A 24,590-nucleotide genomic window follows, 5' to 3' on the forward strand; every position below is an offset into this window, starting at 1 on the left:
CAGCCCCTACCTTTAGCAGCTACCAATCTGTTTCTCTGTATCTATGAGCTCATTCCTTTTTAGATTTCACATATACGTGAGATCATATGACTTTTGTCTCTCTTTGCCTGACTCATTTCACTTAGCGTAATGCCTTCAAGGTCCATCCATGTTGTCACAAATGGCAAGATTTTGTTCTGTTTTGTGGCTGAATAATATTCCTCTGTGTGTGTGTGTGTTTGTGTGTGTACACACCATATTTTCTTTATCCATCACTCATTGATAGACACTCAGGTTGCTTCCATGTCTTGACTATTGTAAATAGTACTGCACTGAACATGGCAGTGTAGATATCTTTTTAAGTTAGTGTTTTCATTTCCTTTGGATAAACACCCAGAAGTGGAATTGCTGGTCATATGGTAGATCTATTTTTAATATTTTGAGCAATCTCCATACTGGTTTCCTTAGTAGCTGCACCAATTTACATTCCCATCTACAGTGCACAAGGGCTCCCTTTTCCCCACATCCTCACCAAGACTTGTTATCCCTTGTATTTTTGATAATAGACATCCTAACAGTTGTGAGGTGATATCTCATTTGGTTTTGATTTGCATTTTCCTGATGATCAGTGATATTGAGCATCTTTTCATGTACTTGTTGGCCATCTGTATGTCTTCTTTGGAAAAATGTCTGTTCAGATCCTCTGCCCATTTTTTAACCAGATTGTTTATTTGAATATGGGTTCTGAAATATCTATGTATATACTGGAAGAAAAGTTGGTTTTACACCAGTAATAACAGAAATATAGCTCACTTCTTCACAAATGGTCCAGACCACATGGGCTCATGTCTGTACCAGTAGTGTTATCAGGATTTGAATGCATTTTAACATTTAATTTCTTAAAAATAAAAGATTTGAAATGTTTTTTTCTTCCCATTTGAAGATGATTTGTCAGGTAGTTTTTAAAAAGAATCTCTTTTGGCCTGCCACCTCCTTTCCAATGTTGCTCATACAAATATTGTTCCAATTAATTTATTTTTTTCCTCAGCCATGGGCTTCTGTTGACAATTGTTTAGGCAGTTTTGGATAATGAGTTTAGCCCAGTAGTCCTTTATAATCCTTCATAAATATTTATAAGAATCATAGATTTCTTTAGAGAATACTAGAATCATGTTTATGTTATCGTTTGAATGCTGGCAGTAATCTATGGGCTCATATCCCTTTAAAACATAAAGTCTATTTAATTGTTAAAATAACATAGCATATGTGTCCTGTAGAGGGAATCTACAAAACTTTGAGGAATAAATTAATAAATAAAAAATGGAGAATTGTACCTTGGAAGGGAAAACTAAACATTATAAAAGTCGTAGTTTCTCCAAATTTAATTTCTATACTTGGTGTGACTCCAGGTGTCAGTGACAAGGGAGTGGAAGTTGAGGATGAAGATAACCCCATTGCATGCAGCCACTTTCAGAAAACATAGCTATGTAGGGGAAGAGATAGGGTGGTAACTGGAGGGGCCAAGAGAGCCGAAGGTTCTTTGTTGTTTCAAAGATGAGAGACTCTGGAGCAGGTCTGAGAGCTGCTGCTTCCTGGGACAATACAGAGAGGGAAGGATATTTTGCTTTGGAGCGGGGCACACTGGTAGATGTGTCTGACACCAAGGACGGGCCCCGAGGAGGTGTACAGGGGGGAGGGATTGGCTTTTGAAAGACAGGAAGTTTGAGGGCTTGTATTTTTTCTTGTGAAGTATGAGGCTGTTGTGAATGAGTAGGTGAATGGGAAGTGAATATGTCGAAAGTTTGAGAAGAGGAGAGAAGCCTTGAAAATAAAGTGGAAGAACCATTTCACTAGAAAAACGTAAGATTGCTGGGTAGTGTTGACCGTGAATTTCTAGTGATAGAGGTCTGCCTCGTTTTGTGATTCGTGCTCCCCTCCCCCCGCCGTTTCTTCCAGCAACTCTCAGATTTTCTGCTGTGAGTATGGGAGAGGCAAGTGGTTGAGGTCAGAGTCTGGATCTTGAGGAGGTCATTAGTCCCTCCTCCCAGCCATGTATGTTTAAGAATAAACACAACCTCCACCTAGCAAGGTTGCGGCCAAGGCGGTTTGCTCTGGGACACCCTGTCAGTCAGAGCTGGGCACTAGAGGGGATGGTTAGGAGGAGGTACGTACAGCCGTGTTTTAGGTGCTTTGGGAAGTTGAGTTAACTTATTCAATGTGCTACGATTTTCAAAGTTTTGTATCAATTCTAACTATTTTGGTGTCTTTTAAGAAAATGAATCTATTTGCAATGTTTATCTTCCAATTCTTTGATTTTAGAAAACTGAAACAAAAAATCATTTTTCCTTGGAACGGGAAAAAAGATGTGATATTTAGAGTCTGTGACTGGTAAAATAAGATGTGAATTTTAGATAGACAAAAAGTGGGAATTAGTACTCTCCATGTTTTACGCTCACATCCCGTATTCGGAAGCACAGCGCAGTCATGTTAGCTTGTATCTCCTACTAATATCTCCTCTTCTTTCTTTTTAGGAAATAGTCTAGTAAGTTTAACCTTTCATTTATTTAGTCTTCATGGATTAATTGAGTACTTCCATCTAGATATGATGAAACTTCGTAGATTTTTAGGTAAGTGATTCTAACCCATTTAACAGTAATAAGATTTATATAAGAACTTGTTTAAATTTTGTATCAGTTATATCAGTTAACTATTGCTCTAAACAAACCACCCCAAGTTTCGTAGCTTAAAACGACACACACTCATTTAGCTCCTGAGTCTGTGGGGCAGGTGAGGGCTGCCTCTGGGCTGGCTGAGCTCGTTTCTGCACCTGCCATTGGCAACAGGTGAGCCCACAGTCACTTTGTAGACCTTGGCTGGGACACTGGGCCTGACCTGGCTCGGCTCTGCGTGGTCTCCTGTTAAATTAAAAGGAGGCAGAGGAGTTTGGCACCATAATAGATTCACATTAAAAACAAAAAAATGAAATATTTATTTATTTTACAACAAGCTGAGTTTGTTCCAAGAGCAGTGGCCAGTTTCCACAAGAGAGCTGGCGTGCCCAGAGCCCTGGCATCCCGGGCTCAGCACTGGCCTGCCCTCACTTCCTCTGCGTCCTGGTGGCCAAAGCAGGTCCGATGCAGATGAACAACTGCAGCGTGCGGCAGGGAAGCTGCGAAGGCTGAGGCCTTGGATCGGGGGAGGGTGAAGATTGGGACAGTTTTGCCGTCTCTTACATCAGCCACAACTTCCTGACACGGATGACACAACGTCTGTCTTTTTCTAAATTTTTGAAGGCTAAACTTTAAAAGATCAGGTACCTTGCACTTAGGTCTCCTCTTTTTCTGATCCTGGAAATCTCTTGACAGTAAACTTTAAAGATTGTTTTGAATATGTTTAAATGTGCAGGATGATATTTATTTAATACTGCTCTGCTAGGAAAAAAATTAGCGTTTCACCAAATAAAGAAATATGGTAGAAAAAAATTAGTAGCATGAGAATGCTTACCATTTTTTAAGGAAGACGGTAATATTTATTTTCTTTCCTCTTAAATACCAAACTATGATAAATTTATTACCTAGGACTTTTGAGAAACCTTTAATGCATACTTATTTATAAATTGTATGCCTGTAATTCTGTACTAATATATTATGTAAATTATAAAACACATACAAAAATAGATATTGAGTATTTAACAGGCTATTTTAAAGGATGGGATCAAAGTAAGTACAGAATTCTGATGCTCTTTCCCAGTCACCAGTGAGTCATATTTCTCCACCTCAGAGTGGCCTTGCTTTGCTAGATTAGAGTTCTGTCCTGTGGGGGCCAGAGTGCAGGTTTGATGGCAAGGGGACAGCTCTACCCCTACTCCTGGTCTACGCTTTTCATGATAGCATAGCAGACACTGAGCAAAGAAGGCAGGATTAATAGAAGATCATCCCTACTACTGAAAAACTAATTCCAGATGTGCAGCTCAGCTCTCGCATCATGCACACACAGGATCATTTCCATCTACCCTGATAGCTATACTGTTTGAGCTCCATAAAGATTTTGGTTCACGGAAGAATTTCTAGTTCCTAGAGCAGTACCTGTCACAATAAATACTTGTTGAATGAATTGTAGTGTTTTTATTAAACTGAGAAACTCTTTTTAAACTAAAAAGGGTCAGAGGAATTTGGCACAATGATAGATTCACATTTCAAAAGAGAAAAGAAAAAAAAGGAAATATTTTATAATTTTGACACGAATTCCTTCTAGTTAAAAACGTTTCAAACAAGTTAGGAGTGGAAATGGTATGAATTCTTTGGGAACACGTGTGAGATATGAGGTGACTCTCATCTCTCTGAATCTGCACAACTAACTGATAGCCGCATGAAAAGTGTAAGTGGAGAACTTTAATCATCATAATTCTTGTGCTTGTACCTGCCTCCCATCTGCAACTAAACTTGGGGTGTTTTGTCTTTGACGCAGTCATGATTCAGGAAGATTACCACAGTCAGAACCCCTACCACAATGCAGTCCACGCTGCGGATGTAACTCAGGCCATGCACTGTTACCTAAAAGAACCTAAGGTAAGATGCTGACATCTACAGTGGGGGAAAATCCTAGGAAAACTCCTTTCATTTACTTTCAAATACTTTTCCATAAGTTAGTGGTTTGACTCAAAATCAGAAGCTTCCTTCACAAGAATGAGAGCGAGCTGGATCAGATTTCCAAATGTGGCTATAAGTGCAGCAACTGAGAAATGGGGTGACTGTTGGGAGAGAGGCTGGAGAAGGCTAAGCGAGGGCCAGATCACACGGGACCAGGAAGCCTGTGTTCAGACACTTGGCACTTACACTGAGCTCCATGGGAGCTCCACGAGGGCAGGGACAGCATTAATCTGGTTCAGTGAATGAATACGGAGCTACGGGAGGGGAGCAGGAGACCGTAGAAAACTGTCCTGGTTGAAGTGTAACATAGATCAGACAAGCCCAGAAACAGGAATACCCGTCAGGAGCTGTTTCAGTGCTCCATCACAGAACCTGGCGGCCGAAGCTAGGCAGGGAGCTCTGGGACAGGCAAAACGTGGATGGTTTGTAAGATCTCTTGGGAATTAGAATGATGAGGATATGGTGTTGGAATGCATTTGAGGGAATGAAGTAGGGAGAGGAGTCGATAAAGACTGGTTTAGGTAGTTGAGGAGAAGGTAGAAGTCTTTGGTGAGAGCAGAAATGTAGAAAAAAGAGTAAGTTTCCGAGTAGGCTTGGTGGCGATGATGAGTTCCATTTTGGATATGTGGAGTTAAATGTGTTCGTGCAGTGTCCAAATGGGGTGTCTAGTAGAGACTTGGGTAAAAGAGTCTGAAGTATAGGCGAGAAATCAGAGTTGGAGATACAGATTTGGAAATTATCAGCTGCAGATGTGAATGAGAGCCATGTTTGCCCGGGGACGTTTCTTACCCCTGGAAGTTCTAAAATTACACCTGCCTACCCTTAGCCCTGCTTCTAAATTCTTTTCTCCTGGGATCTCAGTTCCAGCTAGTTGTTAGGAGGGAAAGCACGCTGACTAAATCAGTTTGTGCCAGTTGATGCCAACTTGAAAATATAGCCATGTCGTTGCCAGTCTTCTGAGATTGTGGAATATGTGAAAATTGTCCCAATTTTTAAAAATATATATATTGTGACTTTTAAAAAAAATCAGCTTTGTTCTGGTATCACTTACATGCTATAACAAAATGCATACATATTTTTTGTGTACAGTTTTAACAAATGTATATTCCCAAGTGCCCTGATTTTTTTTTTAAAGATTTTAGTTTTTTCCTTTTTCTCCCAAAAGCCCCCAAGTACATAGTTGTATATTCTTCGTTGTGGGTCCTTCTAGTTGTGGCATGTGGGACGCTGCCTCAGTGTGGTTTGATGAGCAGTGCCATGTCCGCGCCCAGGGTTCGAACCAACGAAACACTGGGCCGCCTGCGGCATAGCGCGCGAACTTAACCACTCGGCCACGGGGCCAGGCGCGCAAGTGCCCTGATTTTTTTAATTAAACTTTTCAAAAACTCTGGGCCAAGCCTGAAGCCTCTGTCCAAGAGTCTTGTGGGAGAAATTGATAAGTAATCACCATACACAGGTAAATGGAATGCTGGAGGTAAGTGCGTGTTCTCTGGGACACAGAGGAGGTTAGCCTAGTCCACACGCCCTTGAAGCCTCCTCCCCTCCTGTCTCCCACTGGCCACACTCAACAAGAAGCCAGGGGCAAGGAAGTCGGGTGATGCCAGGCAAGGGACAGGATGCACAGGGCCAGGAGGGGTGTGTGTAAAAGTGAACACAAACACTGTCTTACCCATGCAGCCCTGGTAATACTAATTTTAAACACTTTTTGTACAGGTAGCTCTGATGATTCTTAAATACTTTTTGCCTTTGCGGCTCTGATAAGCACTTTTCATCATTTGCGTACTCAGGGAACTCTTAGTTAAAGCTTCAATTAAGGATGCAGATAAAATCACTAAGCCCTAAAATGCAACAACTCCCTTGTCCCTTATCATAGTTAACATTTAAAATAGTGTCACTCGGCGTTCTAAAAGTGAATTCTAAAGAAAGCCTTAAGATTGTATTTCTTTACTTCCTGGGCCTTCACATGGCATCACATTTTGCAGTGTTTTCATTCATTAATGTAATACATGGTCCTGGTGGTAGGAATCTGGTGGTGCGCCAGACCAGAAAGGCCCTGGCCTTCAAGAAGCTTACATCCCAGTGGGGAGGCAGTCACTAAACAAATAGAATTTTGACATAACTGTAGTAATTACTGCTCTGAAGAAACCTCAATAGAGCAATGTGCTGGAGAGTGACTGGTTGGACGGCAAGAGTTTACAACTTGAGATGGAGTGGGCAGAAACGACATAAACCGAAAGGAAATATTCGAGAAGGAGTCAGCCATAGAAAAGTCCAGGTACAGCGGGAATAGTAAATAGAAAGGCCTAAATACAGTATTTAGTAAGAAATTTGCTTCCAGGTTTTCTATCTTATGATTTATATGTAAGAGCTAATTCCTAGACTCTTCTCTAAGTGAAAAAAAGAAACATTTGAAGCCCAAGAAATTATTGGAGATTTAGGGAAAAGTTCTTACTCTCTGTATGTGCATCAGCTCTAAGTTTAATAGAATATTTATTTTTTATGCCCTCAAAGCTGAACTAATACAGATTATAATTTTATTCCAGTTGAACCTAATAGCACTTAATAGCAACAATCAAAACAGTGAAGTTTTTCACTGAACACAGGAAAACTCAACCACTTACTAGTTTTCTTTCTTACTGAAAAAGGACCCTGCTGATAGCTTTGCAGATAGAAGTGAGATCTGACTTTCATAGACATTAAATGATTTGCAATTTCTTCTTCACACAACTGTTCTTTACTGTCAGGTATTACCAGACATAATCACAGGAATGGAAGTAACATTTGTTTTTTTTTTAAATCCACTTTAAAAAGTTGTACTAATGTCATTGACTTCCTTGTCTTTGTTCCAGTGCTCATAAAGTTTCCTTTCTGATGAAAGATTTTTTTTTACAAACAGAAATGTTACATTTTTATAGTCAGATTTTCATGTGTGATTTGTTTTCAAACTTAGACTTTACTTTCCCTTCACAGAACTTTTAAATATCAGTTGCTTCTTCCCATGTTTCTGTTTTTAGTGGTCAACTGTTTAATCTACCTGAGATTATTTGATGTCATTAATTTTTTTAATAAGTCTATTTCAGGATTATTGTATTCTCCTAGGAGGGTCCATGTCTAGTTTTCTGCTACTTGCACTGTGTTTTAGCTGTCATAGGAATATAACACTTTTGCATGTTGCGTGTGAGTTCCTTATTCATCACATTCCCGCAGCCACACCCACAGGTCTAGATGTCAGGGAGGCAGGTCGCTTTCTATGCACGATGCTCCGTATGGTATGCCTTCTGTTTATCTTGATTAGGAAGAAGTACTTTAAAAATCTTTATTGTTTAAATGCTTTCGCACATCCTAAAGAGGAAGTAATTTTCTTCACCATCTTCTCCCCATTCCAATTATAGGTAATACAAAAATAAATAATACGCATTCTCTACCTTCAAACAGCTTACAGTTTGACAGTTTTCCAGGGGATTCAAGCCCCCAGTGATTTTTCTCAGACTGAGATGAGCTTGACAGAGGGGATGGAAAAAGATCCATCCTGGCATAGAAAGAAAATATTAGAATTTGAATCTAAATTTATTTTTTATCTTATATTTTAAAATTTTTCAGTTTTCATGTTTGTTTTATCACATGCAATATTTGTTCAGTATCCTAGTCGATAGGTAAGTATACCTATGTTGGTGGTGTATGCTCAAAATTTTTTACTGTAAGGGCACAAGATCATACAAGTTTAGAGAGCATTTTATTGCCCTAATGTAAACCTAAATAAAAGTATGCCCTGCCTAGTGTTACTATGGCAGGACGTGAGAAGCGCTGTAGGAACATGAATCAGTTGTTTGCTGGGGAAGGGGCTGGAGGCAGAGAACAAGGCGGGGGTTGCAGGGGGCAGGACACAAGGGACTCAGTGGAGTTGGGCCTTAACAGTTGAGTAGAAGGTGGCCTGAAAATGAGAGGTGATTCTTGAAAAGCAGGTGATAGACTCAATGTGGTCATTTTTTATCATTGAAAATTTCAGTCAGGTAATAAACTTGTTTATTGCAAGTCAGATTAGTAATAATTATTAAGAGTAAAATTAAAATTGCTAGTGTGCCAGATTACTTTTTCTGACATGAATACATTGTGTTTGCTGTCCTGAATGTATCTGTTCACGGGGGCGGGTTTTATTACAGCCTGGACGTAACTGCTCCATGAGTACGCAGCTTCCTTAAACACTAGGACCGCAGAGAGAACCTTGCATGGTAGATTCTTAATTGAAATCCAATAACCAGTTTGTTGATAAATAAACAACCTCAGTCATAGGTCTTCTGTATTGTACACTTAAAAATCTGCTAAGAGGGCAGATCTCATGTTAAGTGTTCTCACCACAATAAAATTTGTGGAAAAAAACCTCATAGGTCTTCTGTGGTAGTGGCACAGTAATAAAAACATGCAAACCTGCGTTTGTTGTTTTAAAGCCATTATTTCTCAAAAAGATGGTTTATGCTTTAGGTGCCATTTTAATTAAGCTTGTTCAAAATGAAACAGTATAAAGATGAGCTCTGTAAACTCCACGTGGGCAGGGACTCTGTCATGTCCTGTCTGCCCCCAGGGTCTTGATGAGGCCAGCACCTAGGGGTGTTCGGTGGCCTTGATGAATAGTCACCTGAAAAACACAAAGCGGGAGGAGACTGTCGACATGACCATTTGAAGCTAATTCAAAACTATTGTAATGGTACAGAGTTTATTTCAAATCTGTCTGCCATTGTTCTTTCGTCACACTTTAGCTTGCCAGTTCTGTGACTCCTTGGGATGTCTTGCTGAGCTTAATTGCAGCTGCCACTCACGATCTGGATCATCCAGGTGTTAATCAACCTTTCCTTATTAAAACTAACCATTACTTGGCAACTTTATACAAGGTTAGTGCAATTTTATCATCAAAACTTAATATTCTTGCATTCTAGAAAATGTTTCATGTTTTAAAGAAGTGAAAGTAGTAAACCAATTCTCAATGAATGTTAGAATTTTAACCAGAGTAGTATTGCTTATAGGTAATTCTTTATGTTCAGAAAGAGCCTTACCATTAAATAATTCAGATATGCCCTTTTTTGTAGAATACCTCAGTACTGGAAAATCACCACTGGAGATCTGCAGTGGGATTATTGAGAGAATCGGGTTTATTCTCACACATGCCCTTAGAGAGCAGGTAGGTTGGATTAAGACTAATTTATTATGAACTATGGAAATTAACTTAGTGAAACAATTTTATAAAGTTGTAAAAATTGTTACATTCAGGTGTTCCAAACTTTTCCATTTTTGTTCAATTTAATGGGTAAATTATCTTATTTTACAAATGTATATCAATTTTAGTAATTTAAACCTATTCTACGATACAGTCGGTGGTATTTTTTAGTGAATTTTTATGAAAGATCATTCCACGGATTTGAGTACTATAAAATTCACTCTAAATACACAATGGCTCAGTCAGAGTGTGCTGCTTATTATATAAATAGTGTTACATATTTCCATTTTATACTCATTTGAATAAAACCTTAAGTTCGAGGTGTAAAGGTAAATTGGATAGAAAGTAAACATTTTGTATAATAAATATATTTTTTAAAATCTGTTCCAGGAAGTTTTCAAAACTGTAAGAAGTAAAAAGAATGCTTTATATCCTTAATAGCATAATCCTAGAGTCAGTTCTAGAGCTATAGGATGAAATAATGAATGGAAAGAACAGAAAGTACTAATTTTTTAGAAAAGGTAATGTTAAGCAGGCCATTTGAAAGCCTAATAAAAAGCATTAATGTCGATGAGCCCAATATGATGTTGGTTGTTAAAATCTCGTCATCGACTCACAAACTAAAGCTTTTAATAATGCCTCACTGCGAGAAGATGCACTTAAGAAAACCATGTGAGTGAGTGTGAATTGTCTCATTCTAGAAAAAAGGTGAGGCATAAAAATACGTTTGGGTATTAAAATTTAAGTTACTATCATTGTTCTTTCTTTCCCTTTCATAAGTTAAAGCCACTTTATAAAAAACTTAAGTGTTTTGTGTAATGACCATAAGAAAAAAGCTGGACTTTATTTTTATTTTTTTAAATCTTTATTCATGGATACCATTTGGAGTTTTGACAGTACTTCTGGTAAGTAAAATTGTTTCTTGCTGTAGTACAAATATAAAAATTGCTTAAACCATACAGTGTTTATATATATATATGCTTTCTTTTTCTGGATTAAGACAGATTAAAATGTTGGCTTCATTAGTCCCTTTTTATCATGTTTTGCATTTGGTGACTAACCCTGTTGAGTTCTCGGATTGAATAAAAATAAAAACTGAAAATAAGAAACACTATGTAATACTGTTCTTTTTCTGTTTTCTTTATTTAGGGTTTGTTTTATTTAATGTTCAATATTGTGAGCCTTTTAATCTGTTGACAGCTCTTTACTGATCATTATACAAAGATGATGTTTGCTACGGCCCACTGAAAAAAAGGGCAGGAATTGGTTTTTTTTTAAGCTTTTTTCTCTTTTGATTTTACTTGAGACAGTTTTTGAAGTGATATAATGTATTTGTTATTTGCATATTTGTATTAACATGTTACCTTTTCCCTTCTCGAAAATTTAGGTATTCATACAGATAATTGACCGATTCTTGAATTTGACCCTAAAAGTATAGTTGAATGTAAACTTTTTAAAATCATTTGGTGGGATTCCATCAGGCATCTTAGAATGCCGACAGGAGCCACTTGTTGAATGGGCCACTCTTCCTCCATTTGAACTTCCTTCTGCGTTTCACGTCTCAGGCACCAAAAAGAGAAACGACAGTTGTTTAGCCCCAGCATAACCTAGCAAAGAATTTTCTCAAGCAACATACTAATCGTAATGCAGATTTCTTTTAGGCCAATAATTCCATATTGGCTGGCAAAATAAGGACACTCTTTTTGGAATGTTTGCATATTGGTAGTATTTTCCTACAAACTCTTGTGGTTTTAGTTTTGATTATTTTAATAGTTTTTCTGATGCATTCTTTAATTTAATTTTGGTGAGGAAGATTGGCCCTCAGCTAACATCTGTTGCCAGGCCTTCCTCTATTTTCTATGTGCGATGCCGCCTCAGCATGGTTTGATGAGTGGTGTGTAGGTCCACGCTGAGGATCTGAACCAGCGAACCCCAGGCCACTGAAGTGGAGTGCGTGTACTTAACCAGTGTGCCACCGGGCTGGCCCCTTTAAAGTTTATTTTTTTGTGATAGGTTAAAAGTTGAATGGCAAGTGAAATATCTTAGGGCTCTATAAAGCTTTCTGAGTATTAAGTTTAAGAAAAAAAAAAAACCAAGAACTATTTAATTGAAAGTCTTGTGTTTTCTCTTTATGTTTCTCTAATTCCAGGCAACAAATGGAGACTGAGATAGGTGCTTTGATACTAGCCACAGACATCAGTCGCCAAAATGAGTATCTGTCGTTGTTTAGGTCCCATTTGGATAGAGGCGACTTACGCCTAGAAGACCCCAGACACAGGCATTTGGTTTTACAGGTAAAAGTTGAGTTTGGCAAGATTCTGTCTCTAGAGTGAATTAGGGGATTATTAGAATCAAAATGAAATATTCTAGTGTAGTTTCCAGAGTGGTTAAATCTTGAGGAAAAGCTGTGGCGTTTCCTTCCAGTAGTAAAACATTTTCCAGCAGGCGAATCTGCTCCCTGGGAAAGCACCATCATTTTTGTATTTTTCATACTCCAGATTTCTAACATGAACAATTTTTGTCAGATTAGGGTACCAATCGACAAACAGCATTTTATTTTAATAAGTTCTCACATCTAAAAAATGAGAGAGTTCGATGATTTATTTGTAGCTTTAGAGTTACTCCGGTCCTTATGTTGGCTCTTGGGTGTTATCAGGCCTGTAGGACTAGGTTAGCAGTCTCTCAGCATTTCTGCAAAAATGATGGGTAGCCCCAATAGCATCATAAAATTAATGTAAAAGGCAGTGGATTTTCTGGTGCAGTATTTTCTTTTTCTGTTTTTAAGGTGTTCTTTTTCCACTATTAGAGTATATTTAAAACTTAGCACAATTGAAATTTTACTTCTTTTCTTAAAACAATTTTAATATTTCGCTTGCTAGATGGCTTTGAAATGTGCTGATATTTGTAACCCATGCCGGACCTGGGAATTAAGCAAGCAGTGGAGTGAAAAAGTAACAGAGGAATTCTTCCATCAAGGCAAGTTACAGTATTGAGTGAGAATTAAACTCTTCAGTCCATTTTTTAGCATCATATGAATAAAATAACTTAGGCATTCATGAGAGTCTAGCAGATGTCTGATATTTTTAGTGACAATTCACAGTAGATGTTATAATCAATAATGGACAAATTGAGCATCTGTTTTGAAAAAATGACCAGATATATAAAGGCATTGCTGAATAGACATGGATCAGGTTGGAAATTCTGCTTTACAGAAAGATTTCCCCGACCTTGCTCTGAGCTTGTCGTGTGTAGAGGACAGGGCTCTATTAGCATGTAGGAAATCTGGTGTGATTTAAAGCCAGGAACGAAGGATCTTCATTACAGGCGCTTTCCTTTTAGAAATCTAAGATTTAAATTAAAATGCTGACAGAATTATAGTCTTGGGGAATCACCCGGTGAAAGTTTTCCACCTCCTCCATTTTAAATAGGCTATCAGCTTGGGAACCTTTTCTGTGTGTGAATAACTTAAATTTAAAAAAGAACAAATTTAGAAGCCATCCTCTCGTGAGGGTTAACTATGTTAACGTTTTTCCTAAGGAATTTACAGGTAAGATGAAGGCTTTAATTATGTATCTTAACCAACAGGGAAGTTCCACATTAATAATTCTCTCTCTTTTCTTTAATTTCTAGGAGATATAGAAAAAAAGTATCATTTGGGTGTCAGTCCACTTTGTGATCGTCAGACTGAATCTATTGCCAACATCCAGATTGGTAACTAAACTACTTAGATATGACTGGTTAGAAAAATGCTGCTGATATTAATTTTGTCCAGAAGAGATATACATTTAAAATACAAATATTAAAGTCATGCTCATCTCTATTTTTTAAATAATTTAAGAAATTTTACCCTTGTTTTTCCTTTTTCTGGCTCTTGTAATTTACTCTCATTTGGTTTTAGGTCGTAAAACATAATTTTGCAGAGTAGGTAGCAATACTTTGTTTCTATTCGAACACTGAAAGAATACATTGTTTGCCCACCTGGAAGCTTCTTTTGCATAACTTTGGGACTGCTGTTTTAAAATGAAAAAGGTGATCACTGAGCATGGTCATAATTGAAGGCCAGTTTCTCCCACCGCTCACTTTTCTCTTTTATCACTGCCTATTGATTAAATCTCTGACATCTTGCACAGGCCTCTTGTAGTCAAGCCTCGAATGTGTCTCTTCAGTCTTCTGCCCAACGACAACCCCCTCATTTACCTACAGCAACTCGGGACTCTTCAGTGGCCCCCAGATCCACGATGCCCCCTCACTCTCTGCGCCTTGCCAGCCCTTCTCATCTGCCTAATAGACTCCTTTTTCTAGAAGATCAGCCTCAATTGTCACCTCCTCCAGAAGCCACCTTCCACTTCCTCCAGGCTTCCAGAGCACTAGATATGTGTCTCACGGCCACCAGGTCCTTGCCTTGGCTTTGGCGGTGTATCCCTGAGGCCCAGCACTGCACTAGAAGCAGGAAGCACTTGAGAAGTGTTTGCTGAGTGAGCCGTAACTGTAATAGAAAGTGTAATGAAGTGTGCTGTGACTGAAGGATGTGCAGCTTGTTGTGGACAAGCATAGGAGAGCTTGGCTAGCCGGGGGTGTGTGGGGGTTTGGGTGTTAAGTAGGGGGATTGTGGAGGGGTAACTCAGCAAGGTATGAGGGATGAATGTAATTTTGGTAGCTGGTGTTGAATAGGGCCCTCGAGGAGTAGGCTGAACATAGTGAAATGTGTACACAGACTTCAGAAAGATAGTTCTAGAAATTCAGAAGATAGCACAATACTGTGGCATAATACTCTGAAAAGATGATTGTGCCGTAGGGTCAGAAATTCAGAAATATGATTCTTACGTTGTAATTGCAAAGGATCCTCATGTGGAAGACAGTGGGTAGTAATTGACGTGATTGCAGAGGGACAAGTAGAGAAGATGGAGAGTCGGGCCCAGAGGAGCGTGGCACAGGCCATAGGACAGGTGTGGGGGGCGCCGGGTCTCCGAGGGGCTCACACCAGTGAGGGCTGCAGAGGCGGCTAGCATACTGGTGGACAGTAAGACCGAAATAGATCTGCGCTGCCCTGATTCTCAGATAGCATAATCATATGCTAAAGAATAGGTGAAATACGGGCAAAAGGGAATTGAAGACAGGTGAGCGGTAGTAAACTCACTCCGGCTCCTTTAAATGTCTCTTTGCCTGAGTCAGTTACCCCCGAGATGAATGAGAGAGCCTGCAAATGAGGTTTTAAAAAACTGCAGTTTTTACAAGGGAAAAGAAACTCAGTGCCTTAAACTCTTCATCTCAGTCTGGAGATTTTGTCAGTGTTGGACAGTTGGGTTATCAGAGGCCAGGGATAAGGTAAATGATGATAGTAGCTGACCTCTCCTGACTCCTCAGCACTTCCCGAGGGGACAAGGACCGCTCCTTGTCCTCCTCTTCAGACGCTGCCCAGTTTATACGGTAACAGGGGTGCCTCCTTCTGACATCACATCCCAGGTAACATGGGGCTTGGAAAGATCCTATTTCTAGGATAAATCACGTGACTATCAGAATAAATAATTCACTAAGCAGTGATTACCTGGAGCCAGCATAGGGTCAGTAAGTAGAAGACATGTTTAATTAACATAATTTCCTCCTTTGAGAGGAATACTAATTTCATTGAACAAGAAAATAGCATGTTCTGGCTAAGACAAGGCATTGGACAGGCGTCCTGTGGGGTCCGTGGAGCTGAGATAGAGGCACAGGGCTGAGACAGTTGAGCGGGTTCACCAGAGGTGGAGCAGCTGAGTCCTGCCCTCCGAGCGGGTGCTCTATGGCTGTGTTCATGGGCCTGGTCCATTCAGTTTTATCAGGTACTTAAGACCTAAAAGAAATATAGGTTAACATAGAGCCAAAAGCGATAGCTGATTCGTTGGATGTTAGAGGCAGGATCCAAAAGCTCTCAACCAGTTGGAACAATGGGAAGAATCAAATAAGATGAATCATGTAAAACCTGGAATAAGGTTCTGCATTTGGGTACAGAACTCCAGCTGCTCATGACTTAACCATGCACCTAGGAAACACAGGGCTGTGGGTGGCTGGCGCAGCCTGACACACGGGCGTGAGGATGGCTGCCAGAAAGCTGCCGTGTTCTTTGACTGCAGTCATGACATTTTCTATGTTTGTTAGTTCATTCTCCTCACCAGGACATGGCTCCTTGAGGGCAGATCTTGTCTGTCTTACTCACTGCTCAAGCCCTGGCCACCCGGGAAGCGTGCCTGGCATATAGTAGGTTTTCAGTTAATATGTGTGGAGGGAATGGAAGAAATGAAAGCAAGCCTTATTTTTGATATCACAACTACAGTAGTGACCCCCCTTATCCATGTGGGATACGTTCCAAGACCCCCAGTGGATGCCTGAAACCATGGATAGTACCAAACCCTTTACATACAGGTTTTTTTCCTATACATACATACCTATGGTAACGTTTAATTTATAAACTAGGCACAGTAAGGGATTAACAACAGTAACTAATAATAAAATAGAACAAGTATAACAACATACTGTAATAAAAGTTAGGTGAATGTGGTCTCTCTCTCTCAAAATATCTTTTTTTTTCTTTCCCTGCTTTTTCTCCCCAAATACCCCCAGTACATAGTTGTATATTTTAGTTGTGGTTCCTTCTAGTTGTGGCATGTGGGACGCCGCCTCAGCGTGACCTGATGATCGGTGCCATGTCTGTGCCTCGGATCTGAACCAGTAAAACCCTGGGCCGCCGAAGCGGAGCACACAAACTTAACCACTCGGCCACGGGGCAGGCCCTCAAAATATCTTACTTACCGTACTCACCTTTCTCCTTGTGACGATGTGAGAGGATGCAGTGCCCCTGTGATGAGATGCAGTGAGGGGAATGATGCAGGCCTTAGGATGCAGCGTTAGGCTACTGGTGGCCTTCTGACAATACATCAGGAGGAGGATCGGCTGCTTTGGGTGATCCTGGATCATCAGGCCATGACAGTGTTGATGGCTGGGTTAAAATAAGCGTTACTTGAACACAAGCACTGCAATATCATGACAGTCTGTCTGCTAACAGAGGTGACTACTAAGTGACTGTGGGTTGGATAGCATACACAGTGTGGATGTGCTTGACAAAGGGATGACTCACATCCCAGGCAAGATGGAGCAGGACAGCAAGAGATTTCATCGTGCTGTTCAGAACAGTGAGCAATTTAAAACTTATTATTTATTTCTGGAATTTTCCACTTAATATTTTTGGACCGTGATTGACTGTGAGTAACTGAAACAATGGTAAGTGAAACTGCAGATAAGAGGGGACTACCAAACTATTTCAGATACTATAATTTGTACACTTAAAAAAATTTAACCAGGCCGGCCCTGTGTCCCAGAGGCTAAAGTTCCACGAGCTGTGCTTCAGCAGCTCGGGTTCACTGTTTGGATCCTGAGCACAGACCTACTCTACTCGTCAGCCGTGCTGTGGAGGCATCCCACATACAAAAGGAGGAAGATTGGCATAGATGTTAGCTCAGGGCTAATCTTCCTCAAGTGAAAAAAGAGGAGGATTGGCAATGGATGTTAGCTCAGGGCAAATCTTCCTTGCCAGAAAAACAAAAACAAAAAACTGGGGTGAGGGAGGAGGGTGAAAGGAGTGATTAGGCACATGTGTGGTGATGGATTGTAAAGTCTTGGGATGGTGATCATGATGTGATCACCACAGAAATCAAAGCATAATGATGTACACCCAAAATTATATAATGTTATAAGCCAACGTTATTGCAATAAAAAAAAAATTGCTCAAAAAAATATTCAGCTGTCAGACCATACATTACTTTTCTAATTAAAAGAAGTGGGTGCTAACTGGTTTAATTTCAGTGAGTTTTTTTGTTGGCTAAATGGAACCTTTAAAAACTGTTACACAAGCAATGATTAAAATCTGAAAGTACATTTCCTCTGTCCTTAACAGATCAAAAGTTTAGGAGGATAATGTTATTTGTTTCTCCTCATATATGTGATTTAATTGATAAGGTATTTCCTAGGAGCTTCTTTTCACTTGTATAAGATACTGTGTAATATAAAATCAGATAGAATGTGCCCTTGAGTGCTGTGTCTCGTAAAGAGGCGGACAATCCTGAAATTACTCCTTTTCTTTTTCTGACTGAATTAAGGAAGGTCAGTTATGTGAGTTGTTTATAGTAGGACCTGGGGACACTTCACTCTAATAATTGTTTAAACTAATCTCCTCTGTTCTTTTTAGACTCATAATTTTTGTCCTGAGTCTTGGCTTTATAAATTCTGAGTTAAATAAGATGGTCAACCTGAGTCCTGACCAGGTTTGAAGATAACCCTCCCTAAGGGGATAATGCGGTGAAGGGCCTCCAGCTCCACTTCAGTCCCGGCCTCGTAGCCCACAGTCCTGGAGGAGACCCCCTCTCAGTCTCCAGCCGTCCCGCTGGAACCATCCCTCAAAGCGTACGGCCTGCTCTCCTCAGAGAGCTGATAAAGCCACTGAGTTTGCTTAAAGGAAAGGATGTGGTTGTGCGGCTGAGAGGAGCTGTCAGAAGGAATTTAGTGTCTGTCAGTTCACCTTTACCTAAATTTCCATTGACTGACTTAAGAAATCGATTCTTCAGAGAAGATAGGTAAATGTACACACACGCACGCATGTTAGAGTCTTTTGAAAAATAAGAGTTAGGTAATATTGGAATAGGACTTGAGGTGTAGGTGTTTCAAAGATCAAGTTTCAGAATGTACGTTAACGCTTTTTTTCTCTTGTTTTCTCCAGGTTTTATGACTTACCTAGTGGAGCCTTTGTTCACAGAATGGGCCAGGTTTTCCAACACAAGGCTGTCGCAGACAATGCTCGGACATGTGGGGCTGAATAAAGCCAGCTGGAAGGGACTGCAGAGAGAGCAGTCCGGCAGTGAGGACACTGAGGCTGCGTTCGAGGGGTTGAACTCACAGTTATTACCTCAGGAAAATCGGTTGTCATAACTCCCGGAATCACTGGGACAGACTGTGCCTCCTGGAGGTTTTTAGAAATGTGAAATGGGGTCTTGAGGTGAGAGAACTTACTCTTGACTGCCAAGGTTTCCAAGTGAATGATGCCAGCATTATTTATTTCCAAATTTCGTCTGTTGGATCATTTGAACTCACTTTTTAAACATAAGACCTGAACATATAGCAATATGCATTTGGCTTTCGTGTGAAACCTTGAATATGCAAAGCCCAGCAGAAGCGAATCTGAAAGGAGTAACACAAGAAGTTTTCGGTGTGCCACGTGTTTTTCAAAGCATTTATTCTTCGAACCATGAAACTTGAACTGAACCTTTCAGCAGAAATCTCTTGGAATTTAACCAGTCTGATGCAACATTGTGTATCTTACCTTCCACTAAGTTCTCTCTGAGAAAATGGAAATGTGAAGTGCCCAGCCTCTGCTGCCTCTGGCAAGACTCGATGTTTACAAATCAACTCTGAAATACTGGTTCTCAATTTGCCTTGGAGCATGATTGTGAAGGAACCACTAGGAATTTTAAAGATCAAACTTTAACTGCAGCTCTTTCCCCCTGGTTTGCCTTTTTTCTTCTTTGGATGCCACCAAAGCCTCCCATTTGCTATAGTTTTATTTTGTGCACTGGAAACTGAGCATTTATCATAGAGTTCCGCCAAGCTTTCCCTCCAGTGCTGTTTGGCAATGCAATTTTTTTAACTATTGGTTTTTAATTTGGGGCGGGAGGGGAAGAACACCAATGTCCTAGCTGTGTTATGATTCTGCAGTGAAGACATTGCATGTTGTTTTCACTACTGTACACTTGACCTGCACATGCAAGAAAAAGGTGGAATGTTTAAAACACCATAATCAGCTCAGGGTATTTGCCAATCTGAAATAAAGTGGGATGGGGAAGTGTGTCCTTCAGAGCAAGGGTACTAAAGTCCCTTTCGCTGCAGTGGGTGAGAGGTATGTTGTGTGTGGATGTATGGATGTGTGTTTGCGTGCATGTTTGTGCATGTGTGACTGTGCATGTGTTATATTTATCCATGTGGGAAAGGATTTGAAATGTAAGCTTTTATTTATTACTTTAGAATGTGACACAGTGAGCAGCCACATTTGGGGGAGGGAGGTAGGGAAGCTGTAACAGATTGCTCCAGTTGCCTTAAACTATGCACAAAGCTAAGTGACCAAACTTCTTGTTTTGATTTGAAAAAAAGTGCATTGTTTTCTTGTCCCTCCCTTTGATGAAACGTCACCCTTTGATGGGCCTTTTGATGTGAACAGATGTTTTCTAGGACAAAATCTAAGGACTAATTTTAAACTTAAAACATTCCACTTTTGTAATTTGTTTTAAATTGTTTTATGTATAGTAAGCACAACTGTAATCTAGTTTTAAGAGAAACCGGTGCTTTTTTAGTTCAATTGTATTTCCCTTGTTACTGTAAAAGACTGTTTATTAATTATGTTTACAGTTTGTTGCAACAGCCATTTTCTTGGGAGAAAGCTTGAGTGTAAAGCCATTTGTAAAAGGCTTTGCCATACTCATTTTAATATGTGCCTGTTGCTGTTAACTTTTGATGAATAAAAACCTATCTTTTCATATTTTTATCTTTGATATCTACCTTATAACTCAATCCCCTGGAAATCACGATGCTAAATTACTAGGAAATCAGTGTTAGCGTCTTGGCTCTAGCATTCACTCATCAGATATTTATTCAGGCAGAGCTGCATGCAGGCACGATCCCCTGGGGTTCTGTACTACTCTCTGCACCTCACAAGTGGGCAAGCCGAGGCCCCAGTCAGGTCGTTTGCTCAGAATCCTGACTAAGACCCGAAGAGGTCAGCCCTGAGCCCAGGCCTCTGGACTCCACAGCATTTTGTTCCCACAGCTGGGAACTGCCTAAGACATCAGCCCCTCTCGCAAGTATTAAAATACTACTTTATTGGCCTCTTTAAAGTAGTAAGAAATGGCCACTTAATTCTACTTGACTGATACCAACGTAAGAAAGGTACCACTGGGCTTCTTCCTCTATCTTCTCAAGTCCAATTCATTAGAAGGGATATAGTGCAGACTTCTGAACATACTGTCATTATTTGCATGGAGGAGTGATGTCCCATAGAAATAGAATGCGAGCCATGTAAGTGATTTTCAGTTTTCTAGTAGCCACATTAAAAAAAGGAAAAAGAAACAGATGGAACTAATTTTAATAACATTTATTCCAATATCTCCAAAATATTTTATGATTTCAATATGTAGTCATTGTAAAAAACTATTGAGATGTTTCATGTTCTTTTTTTGGTACAAAGTCTTTGAAATCCAGTGTGTATTTTACACTTAGAGAACATCTCAATTTCGACTAGCCACATTTCAAGTGCCCAGTATCCACATGTGGCTAGTGGCTGCCATGTTGGGCAGTGTAGGTATAGACGTCTCATGGTAGCAGAGCAGAGTGTCACCTAGGGAAGGTAAACTGGCCACTTATATGAGGTGGCATCACCTTGGCAAACCTGATGCATCCAGAGTCTGATGAGGATCCTTACAAGCTCACAGACCTGGTATGTCAGCACATGGAGAGTGGAACTCTCTCATAGCACTCTTATTAACCAAGCTCACAGTAACTGATGTTTTTAAGTGTTAACATTTAATTTACAATGAGAAATATAACTATCAATCATTCTTTCCCTTTAGGCAAATCTTCTTGGGAAGCCAAATTATGATCAGCCGGTTACTTGGTGAGCATGGATTCTGAGCAAGGGAAGCAAGTTGCCTCATGCATCCATCTCCCCATGGGGATATACCTGCTGATACTCATGTTTGTGGACCAGGGTTCTCTCTTCCCCTGGACTCTGCCAGTAGTTTCTTCTCCACATCAGCTGCTGATTGGCACATCCAGTAGATATGTCAGTACCTTCAGCCTTGTCTCAGCTGAGCCTGCCTGGGCTCCATCTGCCTGTGTATGATCGCTTACTTCTGCTCTGATCCATTACATGTTTCCTATTGTTTGAGACGCAAAGGATTATCTTTTTATTTACACATTCTCAAGGGGAGACACTTGAGCGTTGCTCCCATTTCCTACCTACACATATAATAAACCCATTGAAAAGTTGTGTTTTGTCATGTATATGTGGGAATGACCGTCTATAGCCCTGCTTCTTAAATATGACCTATATTCCTTGAACATTGATTTTCTAGAAAAATTTGAGCAAACAGTTCAGTAATTTAGAAGATCACATTTAAAATAAATAATTCAATATTATGGAACAGAACACAAAATTCCCAAGAAATTTTAAGATAAAGCAGGAGACTTCAAAGAATTGTTGAGCATGTGGCAGCCCTTGGGGGCTCTACGCCCAGCACTTCGGTAGCGGGGGACGTCTCTGCTCTGGGGGTTAAGGTCCTTGGAGAGAACATTTTGGCAAGCCTTAGCTTAACAACAAATAATCTGGTTCCTCATCAATATTTGTACTCTGTAAATGTGATGGTTTATAATGATCTTCTTTGTATAAAAGAAGTAAATATTTTATGTCCTTTGCAAAGCTGGGAAAATATATTTGTACCCAAGGTACAGGTTAGAGGTGCTAGTAATTCTTTGAAGATTCCTATAATGGTCTCTTTTTCCAAAATGCTTTCTTGGCTCTTAAAGCTTTCAATTTTCTTAAAACTTTAAAACTTTCACATCGCAGGTTTACAATGTTTTCATGTATACTTTTTTTAATGTATAAATATTTTCTTTAAATCCCCTCCCAATCAGGAGGGCATTCCCCTCTTGCTTGGGAAAAAGTCTGCAATGACCTATAGTTAATATGCATTTGGTAATGTTTTTAAATAAATGTGCATATTAATCACCATAGCATCAGCATACATTTGAAACGTATAGTTGTACAGACAGATATGTGTAAGACTTAGTCTGAGCCATTCCTTGCTTGCTAAGGATCTGGAGACAACCTGTGTCATTTGGAAGGTCCCTGAGGCTCCACGGTCTGCAGGTGGAAGGCCGACTACTGGGGGTGAGCTGATGGGCATGGCACACCACAGTTTCCTCCATCTTGTCTCCTCTGCTCAGCATAAAGCTAGCGTAAATTGGGCCATCAATAAATGTTTGTCAAACAAACTAATTTGGTATGAATGTGTTTCCTTTTTAGTTATCAGTTTATCATTAAGAGAAATTATATTGAAACTAGTCTGTCTATGGTGAAGTCATGTGGTAAGCAATATCTGAGTTCCTGTTGTGTGCAGAGCACAGCACTGGCTGTAATAAAAGGGTATTAAAAATTGCAAAACGTGGTCTCTGTTCTCAAAATGTTCGGGTGACAAAATGATGTGTGAAAAGTGTTATCTAACATGGCAGGTTTTGTGTAGTACAAAATGAATGCAAAGTGTCGGTGGGGGGGTGTCTAGGAGAATGAATGGTTTGGTTTGGTTAATGATAAAAATGACACCATTTCTAGTAATTATGGAATTTCATTATTGTTAACATCCACTTGGCTTTCAAATTTGATTCTAAAATAACCTTAGATGTGCTCACTATGATACTTTTAGAAAAATACTAACTTTTATCAATCACAATAACTTTTTTTACTTTTACACCTACACTTTCTAAGTCACCCTGAAGCCTATGTTGAAGTCTGGTAGAATGGGGCGGGGGAAAGAGAAACATCCCCATTTTTAATATTAGATTTCTTTTTGGATGTAATTTAAAACTGAAGCAGTGACTTATTGGTCTGTTGCCACTTTCCACGGGCCCTGTCAATAGTCTTTGTTAAGAAATTCCATCTTGTCTTACGACATTTATCTTTAAGCTCGGCGTTTTATGAGAGAGTGTTTGAGCATAAGTCTGAGGTGTTTACTGCTGAGCCATGTCCTATAAAGAATCAGGAGACTGCATAATATCCCACGTTCCTTTATCTTAGCTGAAATTTCTAAACGTTATACCTAAACTTTTTGAGGGAAGTATCATAAAGGAGTGTGTTTAAAGTTCTTACTGGACATTGGCAGAAAACAGAACTTTTGAATTTCCATCTAAGAATCATCACAAGATAGGGGTCAGCTTTTTCCATCATAGGGAACAGAGACTCACTCAGTTTACCTTGGGTTAACTGGGGCTTTATCCTGAGGGTTCATGTTCATGACAATGGAGACAAACCCTGTGAGGGCCGCAGAAAGCAGAACCTTGCTGAATCTGCTTCTCCCACACTCCTGCTGCTCTTCCTGTCTCTACCTTGCAGTGTCTGCTTAGAAAGGCCGTATAATGTAGTAGAGTTTTTAAAAGAAGCTTTACGGCTAGACAGACCTGGGTTTGGGTCTTTTGTCACATATTAGCTGTGGGTCCTTGGGCAAGTTATCTCATCTTTTGAGTGGCTTCCTAACCTGTAAAATGTCCATCGCTTAAAAGAAAAATAATATATTGACACACAGTTAAATGTTGAATCAATGGCCTAATTCATTTCCTCATAATCTGTTTTGTATTAACTGCTCATGGATACAATTGTATCTCATGACATCCTTATTTGAGCTCTGGGTACCAACTGCCTCTCTCTCAAGGTTTCCCATTCAAATTCCTGAGGGAGAATCTGATTGATTGGACCAGCTTATCGAGGCTGTCCCCTTGGTCACAGACCAATCTGCATTACCAGGTGTCCCCCCTTGTAGAAGGAAGGCAGAGGTTCAGGTGCTGGGCAGTTTGCCTTAGGGTTGGGTTAAGGAGAATCTGGGTGACCTGACTCCCAGGGTCAGCGTCTTATGTACTTCTTCTCTACCCTTGTTGCTACGCCAGTATTACAGAGTGACTTCCCAACCATG

At 39.9% G+C, this 24,590-nt stretch overlaps 1 protein-coding gene across 8 annotated transcripts in view; it reads left to right on the forward strand.

Annotated features, from left to right (window-relative positions):
- Nucleotides 1-23,071, forward strand: part of PDE7A (phosphodiesterase 7A) — a 124,307-nt gene extending 101,236 nt beyond the window's left edge. For 5 of the 8 annotated variants that reach the window (XM_070631575.1, XM_070631574.1, XM_070631576.1 and 2 more), the window contains 8 exons: nucleotides 2,511-2,606; nucleotides 4,447-4,547; nucleotides 9,383-9,514; nucleotides 9,710-9,801; nucleotides 11,987-12,131; nucleotides 12,717-12,813; nucleotides 13,468-13,548; nucleotides 18,584-20,392. In XM_070631575.1, coding sequence (XP_070487676.1) covers nucleotides 2,511-2,606; nucleotides 4,447-4,547; nucleotides 9,383-9,514; nucleotides 9,710-9,801; nucleotides 11,987-12,131; nucleotides 12,717-12,813; nucleotides 13,468-13,548; nucleotides 18,584-18,792 — 953 coding nt within the window. In that variant the 3' untranslated portion in view covers nucleotides 18,793-20,392. Of the gene's footprint in view, nucleotides 1-2,510; nucleotides 2,607-4,446; nucleotides 4,548-9,382; nucleotides 9,515-9,709; nucleotides 9,802-11,986; nucleotides 12,132-12,716; nucleotides 12,814-13,467; nucleotides 13,549-18,583; nucleotides 20,393-21,479 lie in introns of those variants that run through there. The other 3 variants (XR_545263.2, XR_011543380.1, XR_011543379.1) reach the window with 2 other exon arrangements.
- Nucleotides 23,072-24,590: the final 1,519 nt, after the last annotated feature.

The sequence above is a fragment of the Equus przewalskii genome, chromosome 8 (assembly GCF_037783145.1).
Source record: "Equus przewalskii isolate Varuska chromosome 8, EquPr2, whole genome shotgun sequence".
In the NCBI taxonomy this organism is placed as follows: Eukaryota; Metazoa; Chordata; class Mammalia; order Perissodactyla; family Equidae; genus Equus; species Equus przewalskii.